This window comes from Grammomys surdaster, unplaced genomic scaffold (genome assembly GCF_004785775.1).
Source record: "Grammomys surdaster isolate TR1022 unplaced genomic scaffold, NIH_TR_1.0 125849, whole genome shotgun sequence".
Taxonomy (NCBI): domain Eukaryota; kingdom Metazoa; phylum Chordata; class Mammalia; order Rodentia; family Muridae; genus Grammomys; species Grammomys surdaster.
In genome coordinates, this window is record NW_021620675.1 from 1,361,546 (window position 1) to 1,388,183 (window position 26,638).

Consider the following 26,638-nt stretch of genomic DNA (forward strand, 5'->3'; position numbering starts at 1 on the left):
TCACAACCGGTATTGAAGCTCTAAGTAACAGATATGTATCTCTTGAGTTAAAGGCTAGCCAGGTCTACAGAACGAGTTCCAGGACAGCCATGGCCACACAGAAAACCTGTTTCGAAAAACAGAGTTCCAGGGTAGCCTGACATACACACAGAGACCCTGTCTCAGAAAAGTTGTGTGGCTTTTTTTTTGGGGGGGGGGGAACCTTTCCCCATATTTCATGTGAATTCTGCCAAGCTACACCTGACTTAGGTCCTTTATTTCCTTATAATAATAAGGGTGCTTTTCTCAGTTCACACCCTACCCACACTGCTTTGCTGAGATCTTCATTCAACACAAGAAAATACCAGCAATGTGTAGAAATACTGTGCTTTAATGAACTACTTAAATAGAAATCCTGCTACAAAAATAAACAGTGGGAGGAGAGGGTGTTTCCCTTATTCACCTCATTCCCACAGAAGACTAAGAAAAGATTTCAAAGTAGTGCTGAGGGGTTGAGAATGAGATCTCTAGGACACCTTGTTGGGACTGATGAAAAGGGCCTCTGATATCACACTTCCGATGGCCATCCAAAAGGTACAGAATTCCCTGGAAAAAAGCAATCACATTCTGAATTGGTTTTGTTTCTTACTTTTCAAATCACAAGAAACGAAAATAGCTCCAGGAATCAAATGAGGTGAGAGCTGGAGGTTGGTTGCACCACTGTCTGCTACAGAAATCGGCCTATTAAGTGAGCTTCACAGACTGGGCTGCCAAAGCTGAAGCACCACGGTCAGAGATCAGCAGAGGCCCCACCCTCTGCCCTGCCTTTGAGAATGCTTGCAGATTCAGCGGATCTGAGAGAGGATGGTATTTGGATCTCTTTTCTTGCTGTGATCCTCAGGAGCTATTCTTGGTGTCCATTTTCTTAGTAGTTCCTGAAGATGAGATAGCTCATCCTGAAGGCCAGAGATTGTAAGAGCCGAGGAGCCCATCTTGGGAGAGGCAAAGAGCACAAAGGAAGATTGTTACAGGTCTAGCTTTCTACTTCCTTTTTTTTTTCTTGGTTTTTTGTTTTTCGATACGGGTTTCTATGTATAGCCCTGGCCGTTCTGGACCTAGCTCTGTAGACCAGGCTGGTCTTAAACTCAGAGATCCACTTGCCTCTGCCTCCTGAGAGCTAGGATTAAAGATGTGGGCCACAACTACCGGGCTAGTTTTCTATTAAGATCCTTGGTACTTCTAGAGTCTTAAATGGTCTTCCCCTTCTAACAGTGCTCTAGATTCTACATGATCCAAGCCACAGGCAGTTTTCCCAGCATCTACTATCCCAAGTGGACCCAGTTTGATAAATGGAATACTACTCCCCAGTTCCTCCAACCCTTTGCCTTTCCAGCTCTTTCTCCCCCAACCAATCTGTCTTCCCTTCTCACCTGGACCTCAGGCCTTCCCCTCAGGTAACAGCGTTTCCAGAATCTGATCTGTGGTCCCAGATACCCAGGGAGCAGTAGCCCGGGAGGTAAAGGGCAAGCTCCCCAGTGTGAGGGGAGCCCCCATTCCTGGTCAGCTAGGCTTTCAGAAGATCTAGCGGGTCGAGGGAGCCAGTGAGAAGAGACTGCCAGCAAGGAAGGGCTGTCTTGCCAAGGACAGAGCTGATTCAGGGGGGTCAGGGCCCCTCTAGAGAACAGCCACATAGAACTGGGGGGTCCAGGAACCATGAGGCTTGGCTAAAAGAGAAGAAGTCAACAGACAACTGAGAAAACAGCTGCTTTTTGAAGTGGGAGGGGATCCCTAGCTGCCCCTGACTCATTGTGCCAGTGACAAACTGCAGCCCTCTCCCTCTGACCTCCCTTCTCATCAGGCTTTAGGGCTCTGGGCTTATTAGGTTGATTTTAGAGAAACATGTAATATATGGACATGAACCAAGAAGACAAACAGATGAAAACCAAAAGAAGGCTCTCTGCTACTCTAGAACATCTGTTTTGCTGAAGACAGGCTGCAAGTGACAGCTGTAAAAGATAGTGGTATCTTTCTCTGAGAGACCCGGATATCCTGTCATTCTCATCTAGTAGTGTGAACCTGAGAGTCAAGGGAGTTGAAGTGTAGGTATCTTACCTGCTGTCTAGGGAACCTGCTGTCGGGGCAATGCTCCGGATCGTAGCCAGGATTGAGGAACTGTGATATCTGTTCCTTGCTGTAGCGTAAATCCCAGTTCCAGACAGACAGATGTAAATTAGCAGGGCTTCCAGCTAGGGGCTGGGAGTACTCAGGGGTGTAAACTTGTGTATACGAGTTGAACTAAACAGAGGAAGCAAAGAAACGGGAGATTTGAGCTCAGGATTGGTTTGGTGGATAAAAGCACTTGCCACGTGAGGGTGATGAAGTGAGTTGGAATCCCCAGAACCTACACAAAGCCAGACACATAGCTTAGGGTCTGCCATCTCAGGGCTACTACAGGACAATGGGGGCAGAGATAGGAGAATTCCTAGAAGCTCATGGACCAATGAGCCCAGAGCGTGCAGCAGACAAGCAACAGGGACTGTCTCAATAGGTGGAAGGTGACGATCGACGCCTGAGGTCCTCTGACCTCCACAGGACTACTGTGACGTGCATATGATCACATTCACACACATAAATGTGCACACACTTTAAAAAAATTAAACAAGGATGTTTAAACCAGTGTATGTCCCTGTCCCACATCTGGAACACATTATAAACCTCTTAACCTCCTATTTCTGGCATCACATACATAACAAAAATCTTATCCTAAGAGTGAAGTCCCCCAACCTCTTCCACAAACCTCAGTTTTCCTAAATCAAGACTAAATCCCAAAGTTTGAAATGCTCAACAGGAAAAAAATTAAAAAGTCACTGACCTGTCCACTCTTCTTTCCGCGCTCCCAGGGAGTGTTTCTCAGAAAGGTGAGGGTGTCCGGAACCCTGATGCTGTCATGAAGAGCAAGAAGGAAAAACTCGGAGAATTCAAATTCAGTTGGAAACTGCTGGAGGAGCTGCCAGGCACAGTCAAGGAAGAGAGGGAACACTGGGGCCTGAGAAGAGAAAACAGTCTGGGCCGTCTGCAGGCATCTGAGAAGCGAAGAACAGGGACCTGGACCAGGACACTAAGGAGGTCAGGGGTTAAAACAGGAATTAAGAGTAAAAGGGGTTCAAGGCTGACTTACCTGAGTGTCCACTCAGCCCAACAGCCCATTCAGACCGGGTTCGAGTCCAGTGGGTTAGGCCAGATCATTTTCTCACCCTCTTTCCTTTAGTAATGACACCACTCAAAACAAAACAAAACAAAACAAAAAACCTAGTGTCCTCACCTCCTCAGTGGCCCCAGTTTCCCCAAGCCTGGTCAGGAAGGGGTGTCCAGCTGCCACCCACTCTCGTTGCACTAGTGACTGGAAACCAAACAATGTCCGAGCTTCCGGGGCCAAAAGCAGCTGGACGAGTGAAGAGAGGAGGCCATTGAAATCCCGATCACCACGCTCTGGGTGACAAAGGAACAAAGAAGGGGGTCCAAGAAACTAGGGCAGGAGGGAATGAGAAGAGGAAACAAGGGAAGAGGGGGAGGGGCACACAAAAGAAAGTAGGGGAAGGCAGGAGAGGGCAGAGAAAGGTGAAGAGAAAACAAATCTCAAATGATTCACTTCCTAGACTTCACCTTCACAGAGAAAGCAGAGCCACACTTCCCAAAACAGTCCCCAGTGCCCTGTTCACCCTGCCCCATCCCTATCCACGGATGGGCTGAGAAGGACTGAAAACATCTTGGATTTAGGGATCGCTGTTACAGTAGGGGACTGACTAGCTCTGAAGGATAAGTTGGCACTCACAGGAAGATGCTGGTATTAAAGGAAGCTCCCCCTTCCACACTATCCAATCACAGGAAGGACAAAGGGAAGAAGGGAAGGAGCTGACCCAAGGAGCTCACCTTGAAGCACTACAGAACGGACCCGGGATGTCACTAGCACTGAGATGTCACTGGCCTTTCGAAGACAAGACCTGGGAGGGCATGTGAGGAGGGGATGTGTTGGGAGAGAGGCAGATTCCCAAATACTTGCTCCTTCTCCCGAACAGCACAGTAACAGTATTGGGAAACAGGACAAATTGATGGAAGGCCATTGGAAAGCCCAAGTCAAGAGAAGCTTGGCGCTGGGCAGTGGTGGCGCACGCCTTTAATCCCAGCAATTGGGAGGCAGAGGCAGGCGGATTTCTGAGTTCGAGGCCAGCCTGGTCTACAGGGTGAGTTCCAGGACAGCCAGGGCTACACAGAGAAACCCTGTCTCAAGAGAGAGAGAGAGAGAGAGAGAGAGAGAGAGAGAGAGAGAGAGAGAGAGAGAGAGAGAAGGTTGGAGAAGTTGGAAGTATTAATCATGATTAGAAGTCTGAGCATACCTGACATAGTCCAACCACCGTGTTCCTTCCAAGGCTGAGAGCCATTTATCTTCAGCTACAGATGAGTCTAGCACAGAGGGAGCAGGAAGGACAAAGAGATCAGAACCCAGATCTAGGTCTGTACCCAGATGTGTATTGACAATTTTAAAATTTTGGTTTCTTTAAAAACACAAATATAAAATTCTCTTTCCATTTTAATCCCAGGTGTGGAGTATGGGGCTGCTTCAGACTGTCCGCAGCAGCTGACTGTGACTCGCCTCCTGCTCTAGCAGGGGCACAGTTTTGCCAGCTGCAGATAGTTTCTGAGACTGTGTGACATTTGAAATTCTGGGAACCTTTCAGAGGGTAATAAATGCTAGAGCCCTTAGAGGCTGGTTGTTTTAGGGAAGTTGGCTGCAGTGTGACAGTCGTCAAAAAACAGAAGGAAAGGAATTAGGTTCAGGGATCTCTCTCCCCCGATAGATATTCTTTCTTTCCTATCTAGTGATAGGGGATGAAACTGGAGATAGGGGGAGGTTAAAGGGTGGGAAAACAAAGTATCTACAAAGTAGCAAAGACCAGCTACACAGATGGGTTAAGAAGTCTAGTTAACATGCCTTTAATCCCAGCACTTGGGAGGCAGAGGCAGGTGGATTTCTGAGTTCAAGGCCAGCCTGGTCTACAGAGTGAGTTCCAGGACAGCCAGGGGCTATACAGAGAAACTGTCTTGAAAAACAAAAAACAAAACAAAAAAAAAGTCTGGTTAAGATGTATGTGGTGTGTGCCTTTAATCTTAGCACTCAGAGGCAGAGGCAGACACATCTCTGAGTTTGAGGCCATCCTGGTCTATATAGTGGGTTCCAGGACAGCCAGAGCTACATAGTAAGACTCTGTCTCAAAAAGCAACAAAACAGAGCTGAGCAGTGGTGCGCACACCTTTTGTCCCAGTACTTGGGAGGCTGAGGCGGGCAGATCCCTGAATTCAAAGCCAACCTGGTCTATAGAGTGAGTTCTCAGAACAGCCAAAGCTACACAGAGTGACCATGTCTCACAAAACAGAAACAGAATAAAATGAAATGCTTTGGTAGTGGAGTCTGAAGGAGACGGCTTAGTGATAAGCGTGCATATTGCTTTTCCAGAGGACCTCTTTGGTTCTCAGAACCCTGACAATGTTTCACAGCTACCTGTAACTCCAGCTCCTAGGTTCAGGAGAGTGACAAGCAGCCCAAAATACATGGCACATACACACATGGTTATTTAAATTACTTAAAACAAATTAAATATAAAATATATGGTGTACTCAAGAGGCAGAAGCAGGTAGATCTCTGAGTTTGAGGTTAGCCTGGTCTACAGAGTGAGTTCCATGACAGCTAAGGCTACACAGAGAAACTCCATTTTGAAAAAACAAAAAAACAATTTCCAAACAACTACAAACAAACAAAAACCCATCCTACTTAACTTAAAAAAACAAAGTCTAGTAGCAGTTTCCTAAGACTAGGTATGAATTATAAATGAAGGCCTTGGATTTGATCCTGAATATTTTAAAAAGACTGTTATGGGTATACAATATTGTGAATAAAATTCATTGTATGCTTAAAATGGGTAAAGTAAATTTCATAAAGCTTTTTATTTTCGTTTTTGTTTTGAGACAGGGTCTTGTACATAGCCCAGGCTGGCCCTAAACTCATTATAGACATATTCTTGATTTTACTAACCAAATGCTGTGATTACAAGTATGTGCCACTGCACCCATATTCCAATAAAGTTTTTATTTTTAAAGTTGGGAACAGGGTGTGGTAGTGCATGCCTTTAATCCTAGAAGAGAGGGAGGCAGGTGGATCTAAGGATCTGAGGTCATCCTGGTCTACACAGTGAGCTCCAGGTCACTACACAGAGAGACAGTTTCAAAAAACTAAATAAAATAAAAACAACATTTGTGGGAAAACAGGTTATTGGGAAGTGTAGGTAATGAGGATGGGATAGAAAGATGAAAGATCATTGGGCTAAAGGGTCTATAATATACAAAATAGTGAACCAGGTCAGGGTTGAGGGTTCAAAGGTTATTCTCACCAGGAAGACAAAGGGCCCTCAGCTTCAAGTGGGCAAGTTGGATATCTGCAATACTAGGCATCTCATCCATGGTATCTACCAAGACAACATCAGAGTGCCCAGCCTGTAGCATTGACTCCACTGCTCTGGAGGGAAGAAAGGAAGTCAAGAATGAAGGCAAGGGGTCTTCTAAGAACACCTAGCCCCTGGGTTTCATCAAGACCCCTCACCTGATATCTTCTTTGTTAGGGTCACTGGCTATATAGAAGCCTCCACATCGGAGAAGGTCACTGCCCCCCGGGTGGTGCCAGGACAGGCGCTTCAGATGGGTGAGAAGAGGGTCATTGTGAAGGAAGTACATTTAAGGGGGACACCTTTGCCCCTATGATGACCTCACAGCAAGCCCCCTATCCCTTGTCCCCGGACCCTCTAGTTTCAGACTGACCGGTCCACGGCCTTGATGGAAATGCGCAAATGCTCTTCTGACATCACTGTCCAGAATTCGATTAGGGACCCAGAAGTAACCTGAGAGACTGCAAAATGAAGATCAAAGTCACAGCCTTTCAGTGACCTGTGTTAAAAAAGCTGTTCTAACAAGGACATTACTTTGGAAAGACCATTCGAAGAGATCTTGGGGTTTGAAACCAGGAGTGACAGAGGCTCAAGTTTATGGGAAGTACTGACTTGGAGGATCAAGAAACTCTGGGGAGATTGGGAAGGCAGCAGGAGTCAGGACAAACTGAACCATCACCTGGTAGCTACATCGAACCTCTCATTGACCGTGCTAACCCTCCAGCCTCTGGCCCCTTGTTTCTTCCGCTCTGTTTCCCAGTCTTCTAAAGTCTCCAAGAGAGGAATAGGTGGCTTTCTGGAGCCAGAAGCCTTGCCTGGAGAAAGAGTGAGAAGCAGAGGAAGAAAAAAATATTTTGTCCAACTAGGCCCTTCCATTTCAGACTCACTTCCCATCTCCCTAACCTAAAGCACTGTCACTTACCAACTTTGCTCAGGGTTACTCCTCTATACTGCTGGATGTGATTGCTCTGAGCTCTGGCTTGAATGATGGCCATGGTTACCTGGGGAGGAGAGCATCTATCCTTTAGCTTCAGACTGAAGATGGAAAGAGATGGAAATAGAGCATGTGTTTCTCTACCACTGATACTGAAGAGCAGCTAAAACAGGTGCTAGAGAAGGGGACCTTCACAAGTGACAGGTGCTGTGGTCAGAGAAACAAATCTAAAACCACAGACCCGTAAGTTGGGAATTAATTAGGAATATTACCCAACTCTCCACATTTTGCAGAGGTAAAAACTTACCTATAGTTACTGCTGCTCATAACTGACAGAGCCAGACTAGAGGCCCCTCCCCCTCATGAGACTGTCACTCTTCTCCTTGAGTGGAGTGGCATGAGAAATGGTGACAGACCCCGGAGCATGGAGGGCGCCCTGAGGTTTCTAGGTGAGAAGGGTTTTTCTAAGTAAAGGGTTGTTACCTGGAAGGCCTGAGGTGCCAGCCCTCCATCCTCAAAACCAACTCTAAGCAGCCGGAAGTCTCTGCCATGAATCAGAACCTCCTCTGGAATGAACTTAAGCTGAGCCCCGGGACGGAGAAGCTGCACTCTTGACAAGCTGCTCACTGAAGTCAAGAGTGGAGTGGGGTAACCATGGGCTCTCTCTGGGAACATTTCCTCTAGTCCACCCTGCCCCACCCCTCAGCCTTCTGAGAACAAAAAGGTGGGGGCTCAAGTGCCCCTTTTACCAAACTCTCAGACTTACCAGCCTCTAATCGCCCAATGTTGATGAGGGCAAAATCATATTCACTACTCAGAGGAGTGTCCTAAAGGAAGCACAAGACTGATGCTACAGACATCTAACAGCCATCCTTGGTCTGCCTTGCTGCCTCCTCCCCTCCCCTGAAGAAGGTAGCTTCCCTAGAAATAATTCTACCATTACTGATACATTTACAAGACAAACAGGGTATTGCTATGTAGCCTAGTCCAGCCTGGAATTCTCATGGTCTTCCCATCTCAACCCCCAACTGCTGGGAACACCATGCCCAGCTCCAGTCTTTTTTATTACACTAACCACCTCACCTGACTTCGTTGCCATCCACAAGGCTGGAAGGTTACTCTAAAGTTAGTGCAGATCAGAGTTCCTGGCAGTTCTAGTCCTGGCCCTTTCCTCCGTCCTGGTGCCCATGCTAGGATATGCTCCCCTAAAGGGAGAAAGAGAAGCAAAGTTCTAACTGTTCCCAATGCTGCCCACACGTTTACATGGTCACTGGTCCATTCTTCTAGAATGTAAACTTGAAGGAAATGAATACACATCTTTTTTTTTAACCTCTAGAATGTAGCACGTATACACTCACTGATCTTTGGATAGTTAATAAGGAAAGTGGAAAGCAGGGTGAGAAAGCAGAAGGAACAACGTCCAGGCCTTCCAGCAGGTCTGAAGAGGCAGGAGAATTGAGTCTCAGAAACACTTTGAGGAAAGGAATAGAGAGCTATCTTTGGTGAAAACAAAAAAGGAGGTAGAATGGCTTTCAAAGGAAACTAGAGAGCTCAGATGATTACCTGGGAGACAACCAGAGGCCAGGCAGCTGCCAAGTTGATGAGTGCTGGGCTCTGGCATCCTGGTCCTTGGGTCAGACTTCGGTCCAGAGAGCTGAGCAGGGGAGAGAGTTAATCTGGGACCTCCCAACCTCAGAATCTGGGATTTCTTCAGTAGCTGCCTTTTGGGACCCGCATGGAGTACTGAGTTTGAGTTCTCCCTCCTTCCCTCCCTCCCTCCCTCCCTCTCTCCCTCCCTCCCTCTCTCTCAGGGAAACTGAGAACAGTGACTGAGGCTGGCAGACAAGATAAGGAGGAGCTGGTTAATAGATAATGAGACAACTGGAGACTGAAAAAGGCAGAGCAGCTCCATGACAGTTGCTAAAACAGATACACCTTCCTCCTCTGGATCCTTTCCTTCTCGCTTAATTCCCACAGCATCCCACTCACACTCTCTTGCTAGCCGCCCTCCCATTCCTTCTCCTTACCCCCATCTCTGGCTTTTCCTGCTGGGGGGCAATGTTGAAACTCTGGCCCCGGCCCCCCCACCACATTTCCCTGGATCCATCCGGGAGTGGAGCAGCTAAGGGTGAGAGTCCTCAGAGATGCTCGCTCTTTCTGGGGAGAGGCTAAATCCTAGAGGTGGGGAGAAAAAGGCTCGGGAGAACCCAGGGGTAGCGGCTTTGGGATACCGGGAGCACAGTTCCGGGGGTCTTATTTGAAAGGTGTGTCCTGCTCAGACAGGGGAGGCTCTTTGGAAACTTCGGAGACTCGAAAGAGAACAGGCAAGATGCCCAGCCCCTTAAAGGAGAATACACACTTTTTTTTTTTTTTTAAGTAGAAAGGAAATGGAGGAGCTTAAGAATGATAGGAGGAATGGGAGAACTGGGGAATACCCAGATTTCTTTAACCCAAAACAAACCCACATTCTAGTCTCTTTCTGTTCGTGAATATTCGAGGGTGAGTCGAGAGGAACAGTAATATAATTAAAACATTTTGGGCTAGCTCTCTATACTCTTTCAATGAGAAATGAAACACTAGGAAACTCAGTTATTTTGTTTCGTTTATTTATGGGTTTTGTGATTTTGTTTTGATTTTCAGCCCCCTCTGACAACCTAACAGGGGTTGAGAAGAGGACCTGGACCTTGTGTCCTTTTCTGGAGAGCGCGACAGGCTGGGGGGTAGAATGGAGTGGGCGGAAGTTGGTGTGTCTGGGATGCAAACAGAGTACAGGTATTTTGGCGTGCAAATCTTGGCCCTCGGGCGGGGGCTAGAAAACCCAGGAAAAGATTGTACTATATATCTAAACCAGCCTTTGCACCCGGCAAGCGCACCTCCCTACTCCCGCAGCCACCTATTCGCCTGGAAAGCCCTGCCCCAGGTGCATGACTCCGCCCCTCCAACCCAGTCACCAGATCTCCTAATGAATGATTCATGATCTGGACTTTGAAAGCTAAGTACTGGAAACCACTTTTCAGTTCCAGGGTCACTTCTCCCCCTCCTTGCCTGCTGAATTCAAAAAGCAAAGATGGGGCTGTAGGGTACTAGAGGCGTGGAGCAGAGATGCTAGGGAGGGCAGCTTGAGGGTAGCATGTTTCAACACGGAGAAGACAGGAAATGAAATACAAAATAGGTGTTAATGAGCTGCTGTTTTATTGTTTTTGAGTCTGTACAGAGGCAGCAATCCTTAGGTGGGGGCCATGACATTCAACACTCCCTTCCTCAGAGCACACATCCTTCCAGCCTCAGCTTCCAAAGTTCCCTTTGTTGGCTGCAACTGTGGAAATAGTGAAGCTAGCATGAGCAGAGTCTGGAACAAACAGGTATATACTTGCTAGTAAGCGGGCCTAGAAGCCTGATTGTAGAAGTCCTAAAGGCTGCTGGCCACCACCACCCCACCACACACCTCAATGTATGTAATAAAGTATGTAATGTAATAAGGAACAGCTTAGGAATAGGTGTGCCCCCGAGGGTTTAAAATCCCATGACCTACTTTTTTTCTCCCCACCACTTTTCTTCAAAGAGCCTCGTTCTGTTCGTTAATATCTTGAGGTATGGGAACAGCAGAATACAGAGGGAACGGTCAGAACAGTGATCTTATCACCTAACCAGAAGCACAAAGGGGTCTCAGTGGAGGATTTCGGAACAGGAAGACTCTCACCACCTGCACCACAAACCCAGATGTCCACTGGATGGAAAGGAAATAGAGAGGCTAGGAGCTATATCAGATTTTTCCATTTTCAGACCCCCGCTCTGGTTACAGGTTTGTGCCAGGAGCAAGGGCTGCTGGGAGGGGTAGCTGGAGGAGGAAGGTGGAGCTGAATGACTCACAGGATGAATCACAGATCCAGTTATAAACACAGAAAGAGGCCAAGGTCCTTCTCACCCTCCTCCTTAGACAGCTTCCATCACTTCCGATACCCACAACCCACATAGCCAAGGGAAGGAGGGGGCATAGGAATTCTACATGGAAGCATGATACTATTTTGTTAAACAGCTTAAGCACAGGAGGCAATACACAATAACTTGTGACTGGGTATCCACAAAATATTCAGAGACGAGTGCCTGTATGACTCATTGAGCCTGCAGTTGACAGAGAGTGAGGAAAAGAAGAAAAATATTAACAATCCAGGGTACATGTGTTTCCAGACCAGAAAATGGCTTCTAATTCTGTCCTCTTGCCTATGGCTATGTGGCTGGGTACTGCCTCTTTGAAAAAGAGGACACAGTCCAGTCAGAAGTGTCTAAGTAACTCATAGACAATCATTACTCAAATGCTCCTTTATTGAAAGAAAAATAAAGTGCCCGGAACCTTGGACATGGGAGCGAAAGGAAGAACAGCAAGAGCCAGATCTCAGAGAGCCGGCTCTGTTCTCTGGGCTCAGGATCACCTCCTGGTATACAATATAAAGTCATGGCAATTTCTGCTTTATTGGTCTGTGGACTTTGGAAACCTATGGTGAGGGAAGGTACTTCTATTTTAAGGCACAGCATGGAGCTTAACGCCATCCCTCACTCTTAGAAATTGCATCTTAAAAACTAAAAAGATATAATTTATATCATTTACAAAATGCAGTATGAGGAAAATCGTTTTCAGTTCTCAATTAAGCCAGCACGAGCTCGGGGATTTGGAGGCCAGTCCTCTGGCGTACTTGCTGTAAGCTGGGACGGTAGAGGATGTAGGGTGGAGAGTGTAATCATGGTAAGTGGAAAGGAGAAAATAACCCTGAAGATCTCTCTCCATCAAAACTTTAGTGGGACCCCAGATGCCCCAGGTTAAAGAGAGTAATTGCACTTAAATATAAGCCTGAGAGATGAGGCCATACCTCATCTAGGGATCCACGGGTCTACCTCACTCCATCACACAAGGACCCTCCTAAATAAGGGAGGTTTTATTCACTTGGATGCTCTGCCCATGAACCCCCCTTCTCACCACAGTAATTGCATGGACTTGCTTATTTCAAACAAATCGATCTTTGTTTCCCAGACATTCCTTAACTCCACCCTACTCAACAATTCACCTTCCAAAAAACAGAATGAGAACCTCACCAGCCCATATTAAAAATAAATAAATCTGTTGTCTCAGAGTCCCTCATCTTTAAAATGGATTTGGGGGGGGGTGCCTTGATAGTCACCCTCTAAATTAAAACTAATTTAACAAAAAGTTAAAAGGTCTAATACCCATTTCCTTAGACCTCCCTTCCCTTTCCTTGGAACTTTTTCTTTGGAAAGGCAAGCAGAATTAAGGTTGGAAACCATATAAATAAAAACAAGCATGATACAAGGTTTCTGATTCTCTTCATTTGTCCTCAGTTTTTAAAAACAGGAGTGTTTAATACAATCTAATAACAGATCAAGTCCAAACACAGCAGTCCCATGGAGATGGAATTCCCTGGTTTTATTCTCCAGGAAACCCCTGCTGGGCTGTTCGCACTCCCACCCGCCCAGGCTGGCATCCGGTGTGCTGCGGGAGGATGCCAGCAGTGCACACAGGGTGTCTGCAGTCAGGAAGAGGGGCTCATGGTGAAGGTTTCACCTGTGTCATTCAAGCTTCAGAAACTGGGACAAGTCTAAGGTGATGATAGCAAGGCACGAGGCATTCATCCACCATTCACGGGGGGAAAAACTGAAGGAGTGCTTAAAACTCACCAGTCAAGATAAACGCTATCTTGATGCAGTATTTAAAAAAATAAAAATAAAAAAATGTAAAAACACCTTTATGAACCTATCACAACTTAGGTAGACAGGGTTTGTCCTCACACTTGTTCAATTGAGGGCTCTTGCTTCTATCACCTTAACACCATTCCTATTACATCCTAAGATTTTGATCTTTTGTTCAATCTGGGTTTTTAATGTATTTATATACTGAAATTAAAAAAAAATGTCTGGTATGATGTGATCCCAGCACTTGAAAAGTTTGAAGCAAGATCATACATTTAAGGCCAGCCTGGGCTACAGTATAGAATCCTTTCTAAACAAAACAAACCAAAAACAACCGTCATTTCCTAGTAGACCTTTAAATTCCGTTCCTACCAGAAATACTTGTCTCATACTAGGTTTCAGCCTGAAGAAAGCTGGGAGTGATAGCTCATGCCTAGATATCAGCACTCAGGAGACTGAGGCAGGAGGGTTGCTATGAATTGGAGGCTAACTTGGGTTATATAGCAAGTAAAGTACAGGCCGGCTAGCCAGGGCTACATAGCAAAGAAAAAACAAAAAATGGTCTAAAAATGATGGGAAATTATTAAATCAACAGACTGGCAGACTTGGAAGTGAGTGACTTCCAAACTTTTTGAGTGGGTGGGGGACAACTTCTTAAACTTAGAAATTCCATAAAGAAGTCTTGACTAGCTTTGTCACCAAAGAGAGGTGTGTGATCATTTTCCTGACTAGGCAGAAGAAACATGCAGAGGAGTCCCAACTCACACATATACACGCACACACACACATGCACATATAGCCATTTGTGACTTAAATCAAATGCAGGGATTACATTCCATTAGTGGGTGATGACATACCTCAGCAGAGAAATCGGAGCCCAGAAATAGCCCCAGGTAACACTCCCACCCCTTCTTCATTTGCATCCACAAGTGTATAGAATTGCATAGATGATTTTTCCCCAGGAAAAAAATAAGGAGAAAGGACAATTGGCGCAGGATAGTCTTCAGGTTTAAAGCTCTTAGAAACAGCTCTAGTCAGAGCATAAGCTGTCCAGACTTGTGCTTTGTGCAAATTGCAAGGGAGCTCTCACCGCTGGGTCCATCCCTACCCCTCTGGAGAACAGGGCTGGCTCAGGAAAAGGGAGAAATCCAAAGGCAGATGAGCTCACTGGGACTAATCTGTGGCCCGTGGTTACAATTCACTAAAATATACTTCTCTAGCTACCTTTGTAAGTGGCCCCAGCCCCCGTCCCATGCCTCAACACCAGTCCTAATATCAAAAATAATTCTTCTTACAAAGTATTTTTATTATTTTAATAAACTAACCACAGATTAAGGTCAGCTATGGCTTAACAAAAGAAGCCAGGATGTTAAGTTCATTCTCCAGAAGTCAACAGGAAGGAGAAAAAAAATCACTTAGATAGGAGAGTAAGTAATTTTTAAATTTTGTCAGGGTCATGTTCTTCTTTAAAAAATTAGTAAAATAGGTTGCTTTCTACAGAAGCACAGCAGCAGAGGATAGTGCTCTCTAGAGGTTTTTGGTATTGTTTCAAACAGTCTAGCCACACATCTGGCCTCCTCCAGCCCTTCTCAGGTGTGCTCAAACTCACACGGAGTTAGTGCTAAGTAGTTTAACATTACAGCACTTTGCACCCGTTCACCTGAAGAAACTCCCGCATACAAGTCCGCTTCTTACCACTCTTCTCTTTCCCAAAGGGAACTTGCTTTTAAAGAAAAAAAAAAAATCACAACATCTTAACTTAGTTGAGCTCAGTCCTTAAAAAAGATGAGGGAAAGATGGGGGAACAGGCAGTCTCCCCTAAAACTAGAACGGATGACAGATGAATATCCAGAAGAACATAAGACTCTCTAGGAAAGAATCCCCCTTCCCTATTTCCATTCACTGGGATTTAAACTACCCTTTCTGTGTAACCAGGCCAAGCACATACATTACTGCCTTGATCCTTCAGGAAGAATTTATCCATCCCTAGTATCTACCTAATTCAAACAAAATCAAATTTGTTCAGTATCTCAGATTCACTCTATACTCCCAACTACACCACCCTGTGCTTTTTTCCTAAAGTCAATGAACTTTGGTCTATTTTTTCCTTAATCGACTGAGAACTTTCCTTCCAGGTTCCTCCACGAAGGTGTCCACCCACCTCCCACCCACACGCACCTAGTATTTCCCTACTTTCCCTTGGGCCCTGGGATTGGGACACAAGAGGTGCTGCCTTGCAGTCTCAAGTCCACTGTGCACAGGAGCAGTACTACCCTCGGGGTAGTGCTAGCCCTGTCCTGCTCTTGCCAGTCTGCCAGCACTCCAGCTGCCACACATCTCTGCACTTGCCCCTGATGAGCCGGAGTTGAGCTTAACTTTCTTTGTTTAGCCCCTTTCCCCACTAAGGTTCTTGCCATTCAGAACCTGTGCGCCAGCAGTTCCCCCCCAGGTTCCCGTTCCCTCCGCCTCAGTTCTTCCCTGTAACAGCAAGAGCAGAAGTTGTTTGTCTCAGGGTGTCCATAGAAGCTGCAGTTCGGTTGTTTGCATTTGGTCTGGGTTGGGGGAAGTCCCCGGGGAGCTCCAGCCCATCCATCTGGCTCAGGGGGCTCTCTGTAGCCATTGCTATAGGAATCAGCCACACGGAACTGGGGTGGCAACAAAGCACCCCTGTGAACTCCGTCTTTGCCTGGCTCCAGAGATGGGATGCTGTCCTGGTGGGGATAGGGTCGCCCAGGAGGGTACTGTCTGGGAAAGGTGGCATATGATGGAAGGCCCCCTACACATGGACCCCCTGCCAACTGCCTCCGGGGTTCCTGGCAGTGGACTCCACCCCCAGAAGGTCGAGGAATAGTAAAGCCCCCAGGGTAACCAGTAGAGAAGGCCATTGCCTTGGACTCTGCTGAGTCACTGGGCTGGTCCTCCCCACCGTCCGGCTCTGGCTTTTTGGCTGGAGGAGGCCCACTAACTAACCCTCCATTCATCATCTTCCTCTCAGCCTCCTTCTGCTTCTGTTCTGCCAGGAATCTCTCCTCAGCATCTGCAAGGTAGCGCTGGATCATCTCTTCCTGATACTGGTGCCGGTGGCCCATCTTCAGGGTTCCAACAAAAATATATTTGCCCTCCCCTTGCATGGCGATCCTCATAATGCTCAGGCTGTGCATCACCTCCTGGCTATACTTGCTCCCTCCATTGCCAACAGACTCAGACGCAGGCTTCTCAGACGCAGGCCCATCCCCAGCCGCCTCCTCCTTGCCACCCTTCCAGCTCTTCAATGCGTTGTTCTTCTTCTTCTTCTCTAATGTCTCCGTACCACTGCTTATTCCAGACCCACTCCCCGGGGCTCCAGGCTTGGGGCCCTTGCTATGCATTAGGCCCCCCATGTTCTTCTTAAGCTTGCTGCCCAAGGTCTTGCCAAAGCTGCCCAGTTTGTTAGCCACGGAATCTGCTCTCTTCTTGTCCTTCTCCCGGTCGCGCTTTGACTTTTCCTTCCGCCTGCTGCCCTCATTGCTGATAGAACTGCTGCCAACCGACTCCTTGTCTGATTCCCCAGACTCAGGAGTGGACCTGGGCTCATCTCCAGCTGAGGCTGTTGGGGACTCAGGCTGGGCCAGAGGAGCCTAGATGAGAGAAGAGCATTGACAGTTACCTCCTGGGCTGCTGTCGGGATGCTCCCACAGACTCGGGACCTATCCTACAGCTTACAGAGCTACCTAGAGCCCTGCTATACGAGTTGGTAACATAAAAAAGGGTGGTATCCTGGCTAGTGTTTTTGTCACCTTGACATAAGTTAGTGTCATCTGGGATTCAACTGGCATGCCAGTTGCTGAGCTGCCTCTATCATACTGCCAAGTAGACCACTCTGTAGGACATTTTCTTGATTAGTGATTGATGTAGGAGGGCCCAGCCCATTGAGGGTGGGGCTTCTTCTGGGTAGGTGGTCCTGGGTTATATATGAAAGTGGGGAGAATAGGCTAGTAAGCAGCATTCCTCCACAGTCTCTGCTTCAGTTCCTGCCTCTGAGTTCCTGCCTTAGCCTCACTCAGTGATGGAGTATTATCAGAACATGGACACCAAACGAACCCTTTCCTCTCTAAGTTTCTTCTGGTCATGGTCTTTACCACAGCAGTAAGAAGCAAACCAGGACAGGTGGCATATGCACCATGAACTCCATCTGGGGAATGACTGTCTAGCTCCAGAGAAGGGTCACTGATATGATGAAAGTCACTCAAGAGGCACTGTCCTGCTCTGGCTTCAGCCTGCTGTCATGGGCCAAGTAACGATCCTTGTCTGATAGCAGACTCTCCCTCGCTCCCTGCAGCCCAAGCTCCTTCTGTAATGCAGAGATGCAGATCCACAAGGGAGCCTGAGCTTCACAGCATCACAGCACAGTGCACGGCTCTGCCTAAGCAGGGGCCTTTCATTTTCGTTCCTCTGTCTGTCTGTCTGTCTGTCTGTCTGTCTGTCTGTCTGTCTGTCTGAGACAGGGTCTTGGTACACAATCCAGGGTAGCTTCAAACTCACAATCCCCCCTACCTCAGTTTCCCAAAATACTGGGACTACAGATGTTTGCTACTTTGCCTGGCTGGAAAAATATTTTTGCAGATACCAGAATGTTCTTTATTACAAATCTATTTATGTCAAATTCTGTTCAGAATTCAACTCAAGGAACCCTTAAGTAACCACAAGCATCCAAGCCTGAGCACTGCTTTTATACACTCTATACTCTCTAACTTGTGGGATCCTGACTCCAGTGTCAAATAGAGCCAAATAATAGCAAATAAACAGCACAATGTGACTGGAGACGGGAGACGGGTGGGCATAAGGGGACAATTAGGAGGGAGGAGGGTGTGTTCTGACATCATCATACGCTGCACTGGAACAGATTCTCCTTGCTCTTGCCACTGCTGACAGTGAGGACACACAGGGGTTCTGGGTGGAGCAGTGCTCACTTGTGAATCAGAAGACAGTGGGATCCATTTCACATTCATATAGCTATGCAGCAGATGTAACTTCACCTCCAGAGACAGGATTATACTGCGAAAAGGAGAAAAAAAATGAAACAGCTGTTACGTCAAAGACAAGTAGTCATCTGGAAGGACTCAGCAGTGTCCCAGACCAGCCATCAAACAGCCGCCATTACTGCTGTCGTGACATCACTTAGCAAATTCTGACCATCGTGTGAGGACTACCTTTTGGTTTTCTTTTTGTTTTAAAGAAAGGGGCTCACTATGTTGTCTGTCATACCCTGAACTTGCAGTGATTCCCCTGCCTTGACCTCCTGGGAGCTAGGTGAGGTATGGGCCACCACGCCCAGCTGTAAGGACTTTAAGTACTAGATTTTAAAATCAAACCCTCTCAGCCAGCTCCTGAAGCTGCAAAGGCTCAAAGGGGGAAGCAATGAGGAGTGGGGCAGTGACAGGTGTTTACATCCACATCTCCCCAGGGAAGGGGGTACTAAACACACACACACACCCACACATGCACGCACATGCACACACACACACACAGGCAGGTTTGAGTGCCAGATGAGAGAGCATGTATTTTCCTTGCTATCTAAATGTCAGAAAGATGAAATTTAAAAGCAAACTATTTTGGTCACTTGTCTAAAAACTCCTCTGACTTTGGCTTAGAATCAAATAGGATCTGGTTGTCTTGCCTTTATAATCACCATTTTGGGGATTCTGAGATGTAGTAGGCAGGAACACTCACTCTGCTCTAAGAAAAGAAGGCCAGTGTCCTGATGACCAGCCTGCCTTCCATCTCTCCACCACTGAGCTAAGAAGAGTGTGGGTATGTGGCCCTGCATGTGGAGGAGATTTCCGCTACTGCACAGAGAAAGTATATGGAAAGGCAAAGCTGGCCTCACCTGGCCAATCGGACATTGTCATTATCATCTTTGCCCCACTCCCAGCCCTTTCCTGGGTCCACAGCAAAGTGCAGGGGCAGCAGCTTATGCTCTGAATCTGTGAGAGGGATCACAGCTGGGGAGGGAAAGACATGCTGTCAGAAAGTCTTCTGAGAAGGGAGAAGGCAAGTGAACAACACTGACATCCCCTATGACTAACTAGAGTCCGTCTATCTGCAACACTTGGAGTGAATCACGTTGAATGGCAGTGAGCTGCTTCTCCTTACTGCCCAGTATACAGTTTAGCCTACTAACCCCCTGACTCCCTGCCAGTGACCCAACCTACTCTCCACGGAGATAGGTGCAGCCTGTACCTAACACAGACCTTCAATGCTACAACAGTGGTGACAGAGACACTTTTTTTCATCAAACCATCCCCCTCTTTTTAAAGTCAAAAACCCTTGGTAATATTGTATAGCTTAGTTAAAAACAAAGCCTGGCGCCATCCGGCCTCCGTCTTCCTCAGTCATGTCCCCCCACTTAGCTATCATCCCCACTTCTGAATGAAAACCAGCCCCAGACACACGGGATGCGGCACCTTGTTCCTTGGCGCTGTCCTTCTGCTCCATCGACACAAGCGCGGAGAAGTGGGCCTGGTCATAGGCGAGCACCAGAGGGGATCGGTGACACTGGCTGGCGGGGACCTCCAATGGCAGATAGATCCCTCCAAATGGGATAGGGGCAAATGCTGTAGGAAACCATGAAGGGTATTATTACCAAGGTGAGATCCTTGCCTACTTCAGTCTCTCTACCCTACTTCTCTCTCTAAGATTTATTTTCATTATTCTAAATCATGTGTATTCGTGGGTGTCTGTGTGGGGGGTGCACGTGTGTGTGTGAATGCCAGGGCCCCTGGAGATGGAGTTGTAGACAGCTGTGAGCTGCCCAATGTGGGTGCTGTGGACTAAACTGGAGTCCTGCGAGAGCCAGGCCACTGCTCCAGCCCTTTAATCCCACTTTTCAACTGAGCATCTCATCCCAATCAATCCCAAGAGCTCTCGTTTGAATCTCTTGACAAGTGTCCACTGTTTTAACGTATTGCTCCCACCCCAAGACTCCACATACAAGAGGTTTGTGAGGCAGACTGACGATGAGCAGCTAACTCACCTTCCCCTCCAGAGTCCCGCAGCATGGTGTCTGCCACAACCACTATGGGCCTCTTGAGCACATGAGCAAGGACGAAGACATGGAATTCCTCTAGGCTCTCATATACCGGCTCCTCTGAACTCTCCACTCTACAGTGTAGGAGAGAGAATGGAGGAGGCACAGCAGAAGGGAGAAGGAGGAAACAAAATGAGTCCTGAGACCAGTTCCAAAGTGAAGGAAAAGAATGCCCCGCCCTGGTTTTCTAACCCTAAAGCTTCCACAGCAGATCACTCTGTGCTACATGGTTAGTGCTACTTCCGTTTCACTAGTACGGAAACCCAAAAAAAAGGTATAGGGGCTGAAATGATGCTGCAAATCTGAAAGTAAGGGGCTGGTGACATGGGAAAAGGTGCTTGCCACCATACCTAAGGACCTAAGCTCAATCTCTGGGATTCATACAGTAGACAGAAGGAAAGAACTGACTCCTTGGGTGATCCCTGTTCCCTTACCAAGTCACACTTACCCACCACCACTGGCTCCGTTGGTACCCAGATGCATTCTGGGTTCACTTGAGGCAAGTTTGATCAATTCATTCCATTCCTTCTGCCACTCATCTTCCGTATACACCAGTCCTGACTGTAAAAGAGGGCGACAGTGATGAAGGCAAAGGTAAGCAGAGGCTAGGTTCTAAAAGGCAATAACCATCCAAACGTTCCTAGTGTTACAGCCGCTCTCTATCCTCTTAGCACTTGCTTTACATTCGTACTGAATCAATTTTTTTCTTCTTTTCAGAATCAAGACCCATAAAATTGGTTGGTTGGTTTTGAGACAGGGTTTCACTGTGTATCCCTGGTGTCCTGGAACTCCCTAGGTAAACCAGGCTGGCCTGGAACTCTTAGAGACTGGCCTGCCTCTGCCTCTGGAGTCCTGGGATTAAAGGCATGTAATACTATGCCTCATTTTGTTTCTTTTTGAGATAGAATCTTAGGTATTGTAGACTGATACTGAATTAGCTATGTATGGAGGTTAGCCTTGTAATTCTGATCCTCCTGCATCTGTCTCCCAAATGCTGGGTTTACAGGCACAGGCCACCATGTTTAGCAATCTCACATTTCTTAATCTTCTGTTCCTTTTCACTCACTGTAATCTGACCCTATTCCGGTCTCTATGCCTCTGTCCTGTCCATACACGTCACCTGACTAAATCGACAGATCCAATGGACTCTGGTTCTTATCTTCACAACCTTTGTGTATCTCGTTTCCTCTTTAAGCTTTCTAATTTGGCTTCCACACCACTGCTTTCTCTTAGTCTCTGAACTCCCCTCCCCACAAAACTGTAGTTTTGGCAACTATTTGAATCTTGCTTTCCTCTGGGTGATATCTTCACAGGCTTCAATCGTATCAACTACATCTCTGTGTGCAGGACTCTAGAACTGACCCTCCCAGGCTCAAAATTCCTTTTAATTTCTAGTTCACATATCCAGCTGTTCACCATCACTTATCCACAGCGACTCTGAATTCTGTATTTTAATATTTAAAACTTAACTCCTGTCTCCTTACACACAACAACTATCACCCAAATACCCAGATCACCTAAATACTCAGACTAAAACCCAGGGAGTTACTAAGCTGTTTCTTCTCTCAGTCACCCCACACCTAGATGTCTCTGTCAACAATTACTAAGCATAAACTGCGAAGCATCTCCCTCTCTGATTTTACTGAACTCCTCAGATCCACTCGTATTGGGCTACTATAGTTTTTCCTAGTGATTAAAATCTAATGTCTTGTTTTCTGATAATAATAATTCTCAGAATCTTCACTGCACATGGCATACAAGGCCTACCTCCTCCCCTCTCCAACCCCCTTAAGTAGCTGCCCCGATGGGCAGTGCCTCATTCTCTGCTCCTTCATTCCTACTGCTTGCGATGACTACTTCCTATGCTCCTGGTAAACAATGCCTAATCTTTAACAGCAAACCCTCCTCTGAGGAGTCTTTCTAAATTCCCTAGCAGATCAGCCACTCCCTCCTCTGAACCCCTCTCTTTGAAAATGCTCTACATTACTCTATAGAGACCATATCTAAGCCAGGTGTAGTGACGCACATCTCAGCATGCAGGAGGTAGAAACAGACAGATCCCTATGGGTCCCAGGCCTACCATGGTTACCAAGAAACCACATCTGATCTATTTTGCTGTATGACTTTAGGGGTCTATTCTATTCTATTGCTCTATAAGAAAAAAAAAATCTATTTTATGCAACATGGCCCAGTGCCTATTATATGATCAATAATCAATAAATCCATGCTAAGTAATTATAATTTTTTTATTAAAGGATAGTGTACACCGATACAAATAATTTGCTTTGTCTTCTTGCACTTTGAGACAAGGTATCACTGGGTAAGCCAGTGGCGCAGCTGAGGTAGTAGAGTGCTTGTCGAGCATGCAGGAAGACCCGAGTTTGATCTGCAGCATCAGATAAACTGGGTGGGTGGTACACTCCAACAGTCATGGATAATTCTGGCACTCTGGTGGAGGCAGAAGTTTAAGGTCATCCTCACTACACAGTAAGTTGGAGGCCAGACTGGGCTAATTCAGGCCCTATACTGAGGGAGTAGGGAAGAGAAGGCCTTAGGATCTGATGATTTGAAAGACAAGTTTATATTATCAGTATTTTTTTGTTTAGCATAAAACTGAGTTCCATTACTCAAGTGCATTCTGACAAGAGTTTCTGCAATCACACTGAGCACACGACAGCAGCAGAACAAAGGCAATGGGGGTCAGTGCTACTGTGAGCATATTTTACTTTAATAAAAAGGCAAGGAAATTTGCAACTTGTAAACTGGTATCATAAATTTCAAGTAAAAATAAAAAGGACAATGCAAAGGCTATATATGAAATGCTCCTTGATAAACATAGCTAGGGGGACCTGCCTCTGACTCCTCCTCTGTGTCACCTACCCTGGTGGTACTTGTTCCTGTTTGTCTTATTCTGGTTTGAGTTTTCAAAGCAAGGTTTCTCTGTATAGCCCTGGCTGTCCTGGAACTCGCTCTGTAGACCAGGCTGAGATCTAGAACTCAGAAATCCACCTGCCTCTGCCTCCAGCATGCAAGGATTAAAAGCCTGTGCCACTACCACCTGGCTTTTTTTTTTTAAGGTTAATTTTATTTTATGCACGAGTATTTTGCCTGCATGTATGTGCACCACATGCTTGCTGGTGCCTGATGAGGTCAGAAGAGACCTCGGTTCCCCTGGAAGTGGAGTTCCAGCCAGCGGTGAGCTGTCAGAGCTCCTCTACAAACAAGGCTGAGCTCCTCTCCAGTTCCTCTGCCGCCTGTTGTAATACATGCAGCCACTAGGTGGCAGGCACTCTTAACAAGTTTTACTACCAATTTCAACACAAAACAAGGAAGTCCAGATTTAATTTGGGTTTTGTTATCAGAAAGCTAAAAGCTTCATCTCAGGTCATCACCTTTTTGTCTACTTCCTGCTCCCAAGTAAGGGATGAAGTTATCAAAGTTGAAGCAAGACAACCATGCATGGCACATTTCCAGGGTGAGGTTTGCATTATGTCAACCAAAGGGAGTAAACCAACTGCTCCTTCACTAGCCACTATTTTCTGTGCACCCCCAGAAGGAAGGGCAGAAAACACAGGAAAAAAACCTGGGCACTTCTGGCTCTCCTGGATAATGCTTTCATAATCTAAGCCTTGCTTTAATAGAACTAATGATCAGATTGAGCATACTTACTCTTATTTTTCTTTTGCTATCACTCCCACTAATAACCTCTATGCTCTGATGAAGTTTTTCCTTGTCCCTGGTGTGGTCAGAGCTGAGGTTTGGCTATAACTTACACTCAGCAAGAAGATAAAGCTGATTACTAATTTGGTTTAAATTTCAAACTCTAGGCCAGCTTGGATCTAGCTCAGGAAAAGCAGCTTTCTATAAGGGCCATTCCTGCTTTGGGAGATAAGAAAGAATGTCAGTTTGTAGCCGACTAAAGTGATGGTGGCAGTGGCACACGCCTTTAATCCTAGCACTCAGGAGGCAGAGGCAAGCGGATTTCTGAGTTCGAGGCCAGCCTGGTCTACAGAGTGAGTTCCAGGACAGCCAGGGCTACACAGAGAAACTCTGTCTCTAGAGGGAAAAAAAAGTATGTCAGCTTGTGCCTTTTCCCTGTGGATTCTATTTATGGAGCAAAAGTGGATGATCAAGGATGTGTGTGTATGATTTCTTTTTTCCAAAGATTTACTTTTTAATTACTTGTCTCCATCAGTCATGTAAGTGTGGGTGTCCACAAAGGCCAGAAGAAGGCATCACATCCTCTGGAGCTGAAGTTACAAGTGGTTGTGAGCCACCTGATGTGGGTGCTGAGAACCAAACTAAGAGAAACAAGTGTTCACAACCACTGAACATTTTCCCCAGCCAAAACAATGGGCTCTTTGTTTTAAGGAAACACATCACTGTGAGTGTGTGTGTTTGTGTGTGTGTGTGTATACACGTGTGTATGAAGGCCAGAAGTTGATCTCAAGTGTCTTCCTTGATTGATCTCTTTATTATGGAGACAGATCTTCTACTGAATTGCAGCTTGCCAAGGCCAGCAATCTGCCCCCTTGCCCTTGGGGTCCCATCTCCTGTCTCCTGAGTACTGAGATCACAGGCAGCTTCCAGCCTGTGTAGTTTTATTACAGACCCTGGGAATCTGAGCTTTGGTCCTCATGCTCATGTGGCAAGGAACCACTGTAGCTCCTGAGCCCCATAATGACAGAAAACTTTACGTTACATCTTTAGATGTAATAGTCCAAGTGACTGAAAAACAAAACTTTAGTTGTGTATTATCGCCAGTTATAATGGAACAATGAAAGATGGAGATGGAGGAGACACAGGAAAACCAAAAAAACCTCTGAAAATACATTCCTATATCCAATGTTAGAAATAATTAGTCAAAGCAGGCAAAAAAAAAAAAAAAAAAAAAACCTACAAAAATAACCTTAAGTCAGGGACTTAGGGCTCAACAGTTAAGAGCACTTGCTGTTCTTGGAGAAGATGAGGGCTCAGTTCCTAGCACCCACACCGCTCAGCTCACAACTGCCTGCAATTCTAGTTCCAGGAGGTCTGACACCTTCTTCTGTCATCCAAAGGCATTTCCATGCACAAACACATACATACATAATATAAAAAAACAAAACCAAACCAGTTACACATGAAAACAACGCATACAGATATGGAAGATAGACGACAACCACACAGAGTGGGCGGGGGAGGAAGAGAGAGAGAGAATGTGAAGAACTAAGGAAACAGAGAAGTCTACTTATGTAAACACAAAATGTCACTTTTATAGGAATGGGTTAACTTCTATAGAGAACCAGATGACAAACATAGCACCAGGCTCAGTGGCCATAGGTCACTCTACATTCTGTGCTTGAACAGAAAAAGCAGCTACATCCATATCCCAACAGGCAAGGCTGCCTTCCAGTGAGACTTTTAAAACCCAAACTAAGAAAACAGTTGTAGTTCTCCCAGTTCCTGGTGTAGAGATGGTACATAAAACTCCATCACTACTTTCTTATATAAATGTAATCACAATACCCGCCAAATCCCTGAACAGTAATATTTAGATTCAATTTAAGAAGTATCCTTTTACATTTTTTGCCAAAACTAAAGCAAAGTTGCAGACTATAAAAACATTCAAGCATTTTCATAGTTAAAATCATGGGTGGTAAGGAGTTAAAGGTGCTAGCCACCAAGCCTGAAAATCTGTTCTACCTCCACGTCTCACACAGCGGAAGCAAACCGACTCATTCAAGTTGTCTTCTCACTTCCACATATGTGGCATATGTGTGGCACGTCATGCATGCATGCACACATACATGAAATAAATGAATACTACATAAACAAATGATATTTTAGAGAATTAAAAACAGCTAGAAATTATGATTTAACCATATAATCCCAACAATTGGGAAACTGAGGCAGAACTATTGCAAATTCAATGCCAGCTTGGACTGTGTAGTGAGTTCCAGGCTAGCCTGGGTTACAGAGTAAGGGGAAAGGAGGGGGAGAGGAGGAGAAGAAGGGTGAGAAAGGAAGTAGAAGAGAGGGGAGATGGTCTCAGAATTAATCAGGCAGGTGAGATAGCTCAGCAGATAAATGCACTTGCCACCAAGCTCAGTAATCTGAATTTTGATCCTTGGAACCTACACAGTAGAAGGAGAGAACTCACACAAGGTGTCTTCTGACCTTCACACACACACTGCAGTGATGCATACACACACACACACACACACATACACACACCGCACCCAACAAATGAGTGACTAAATAATCTAGCCTTATACTAAAAACAAGCTACACAAATCCTATGAACTTATCTGAGCTCATTAAAAATTAAAACCAGCCGGGCAGTGGTGGCGCACACCTGTAATCCCAGCACTTGGGAGGCAGAGGCAGGTGGATTTCTGAGTTCAAGGCCAGCCTGGTCTACAGAGTGAGTTCCAGTACAGCCAGGGCTACACAGAGAAACCCTGTCTCGAAAAAACAACAACA

The 26,638-nt window shown here is 46.2% G+C and overlaps 2 protein-coding genes across 6 annotated transcripts in view; both read right to left on the minus strand.

Moving 5' to 3' along the window:
• Window positions 1-350: 350 nt before the first annotated feature.
• Mtmr11 (myotubularin related protein 11) lies at window positions 351-9,721 on the minus strand. The gene is made up of 17 exons (XM_028789743.1): window positions 9,435-9,721; window positions 8,971-9,061; window positions 8,491-8,612; window positions 8,174-8,234; window positions 7,891-8,033; window positions 7,396-7,474; window positions 7,153-7,288; window positions 6,847-6,934; window positions 6,632-6,720; window positions 6,423-6,547; window positions 4,374-4,440; window positions 3,910-3,980; window positions 3,302-3,468; window positions 2,852-3,025; window positions 2,092-2,274; window positions 1,410-1,703; window positions 351-971 (listed from the first exon to the last, which is right to left on the minus strand). Exons 1-17 carry the CDS (start codon window positions 9,498-9,500, stop codon window positions 825-827), a joined length of 2,103 nt encoding a protein of 700 aa, XP_028645576.1. The 5' UTR covers window positions 9,501-9,721; the 3' UTR covers window positions 351-824.
• A 3,004-nt stretch (window positions 9,722-12,725) lies between these two features.
• Otud7b (OTU deubiquitinase 7B) overlaps window positions 12,726-26,638 on the minus strand; it is a 57,072-nt gene continuing 43,159 nt past the window's right edge. For all 5 annotated transcript variants that reach the window (XM_028789741.1, XM_028789740.1, XM_028789738.1 and 2 more), the window contains 6 exons: window positions 20,622-20,734; window positions 20,120-20,247; window positions 19,551-19,700; window positions 18,974-19,088; window positions 18,057-18,141; window positions 12,726-16,724 (listed from right to left, as the gene is read on the minus strand). In XM_028789741.1, the coding sequence (XP_028645574.1) occupies window positions 15,525-16,724; window positions 18,057-18,141; window positions 18,974-19,088; window positions 19,551-19,700; window positions 20,120-20,247; window positions 20,622-20,734 (1,791 nt within the window). In that variant the 3' untranslated portion in view covers window positions 12,726-15,524. The remainder of the gene's footprint in view (window positions 16,725-18,056; window positions 18,142-18,973; window positions 19,089-19,550; window positions 19,701-20,119; window positions 20,248-20,621; window positions 20,735-26,638) is intronic.

Coding starts and splice junctions, on each gene's coding strand:
- Mtmr11 (XM_028789743.1), bottom strand. CDS start 9,500: ATGTGGTGGGGGGGCCGGGGCCAGAGTTTCAACATTGCCCCCCAGCAG. Junction 7,289..7,395: donor AGTAACCCTGAGCAAAGTTG/GTAAGTGACAGT, acceptor CTCTTTCTCCAG/GCAAGGCTTCTGGCTCCAGA. Junction 3,469..3,909: donor CCGTTCTGTAGTGCTTCAAG/GTGAGCTCCTTG, acceptor TTTGTCACCCAG/AGCGTGGTGATCGGGATTTC.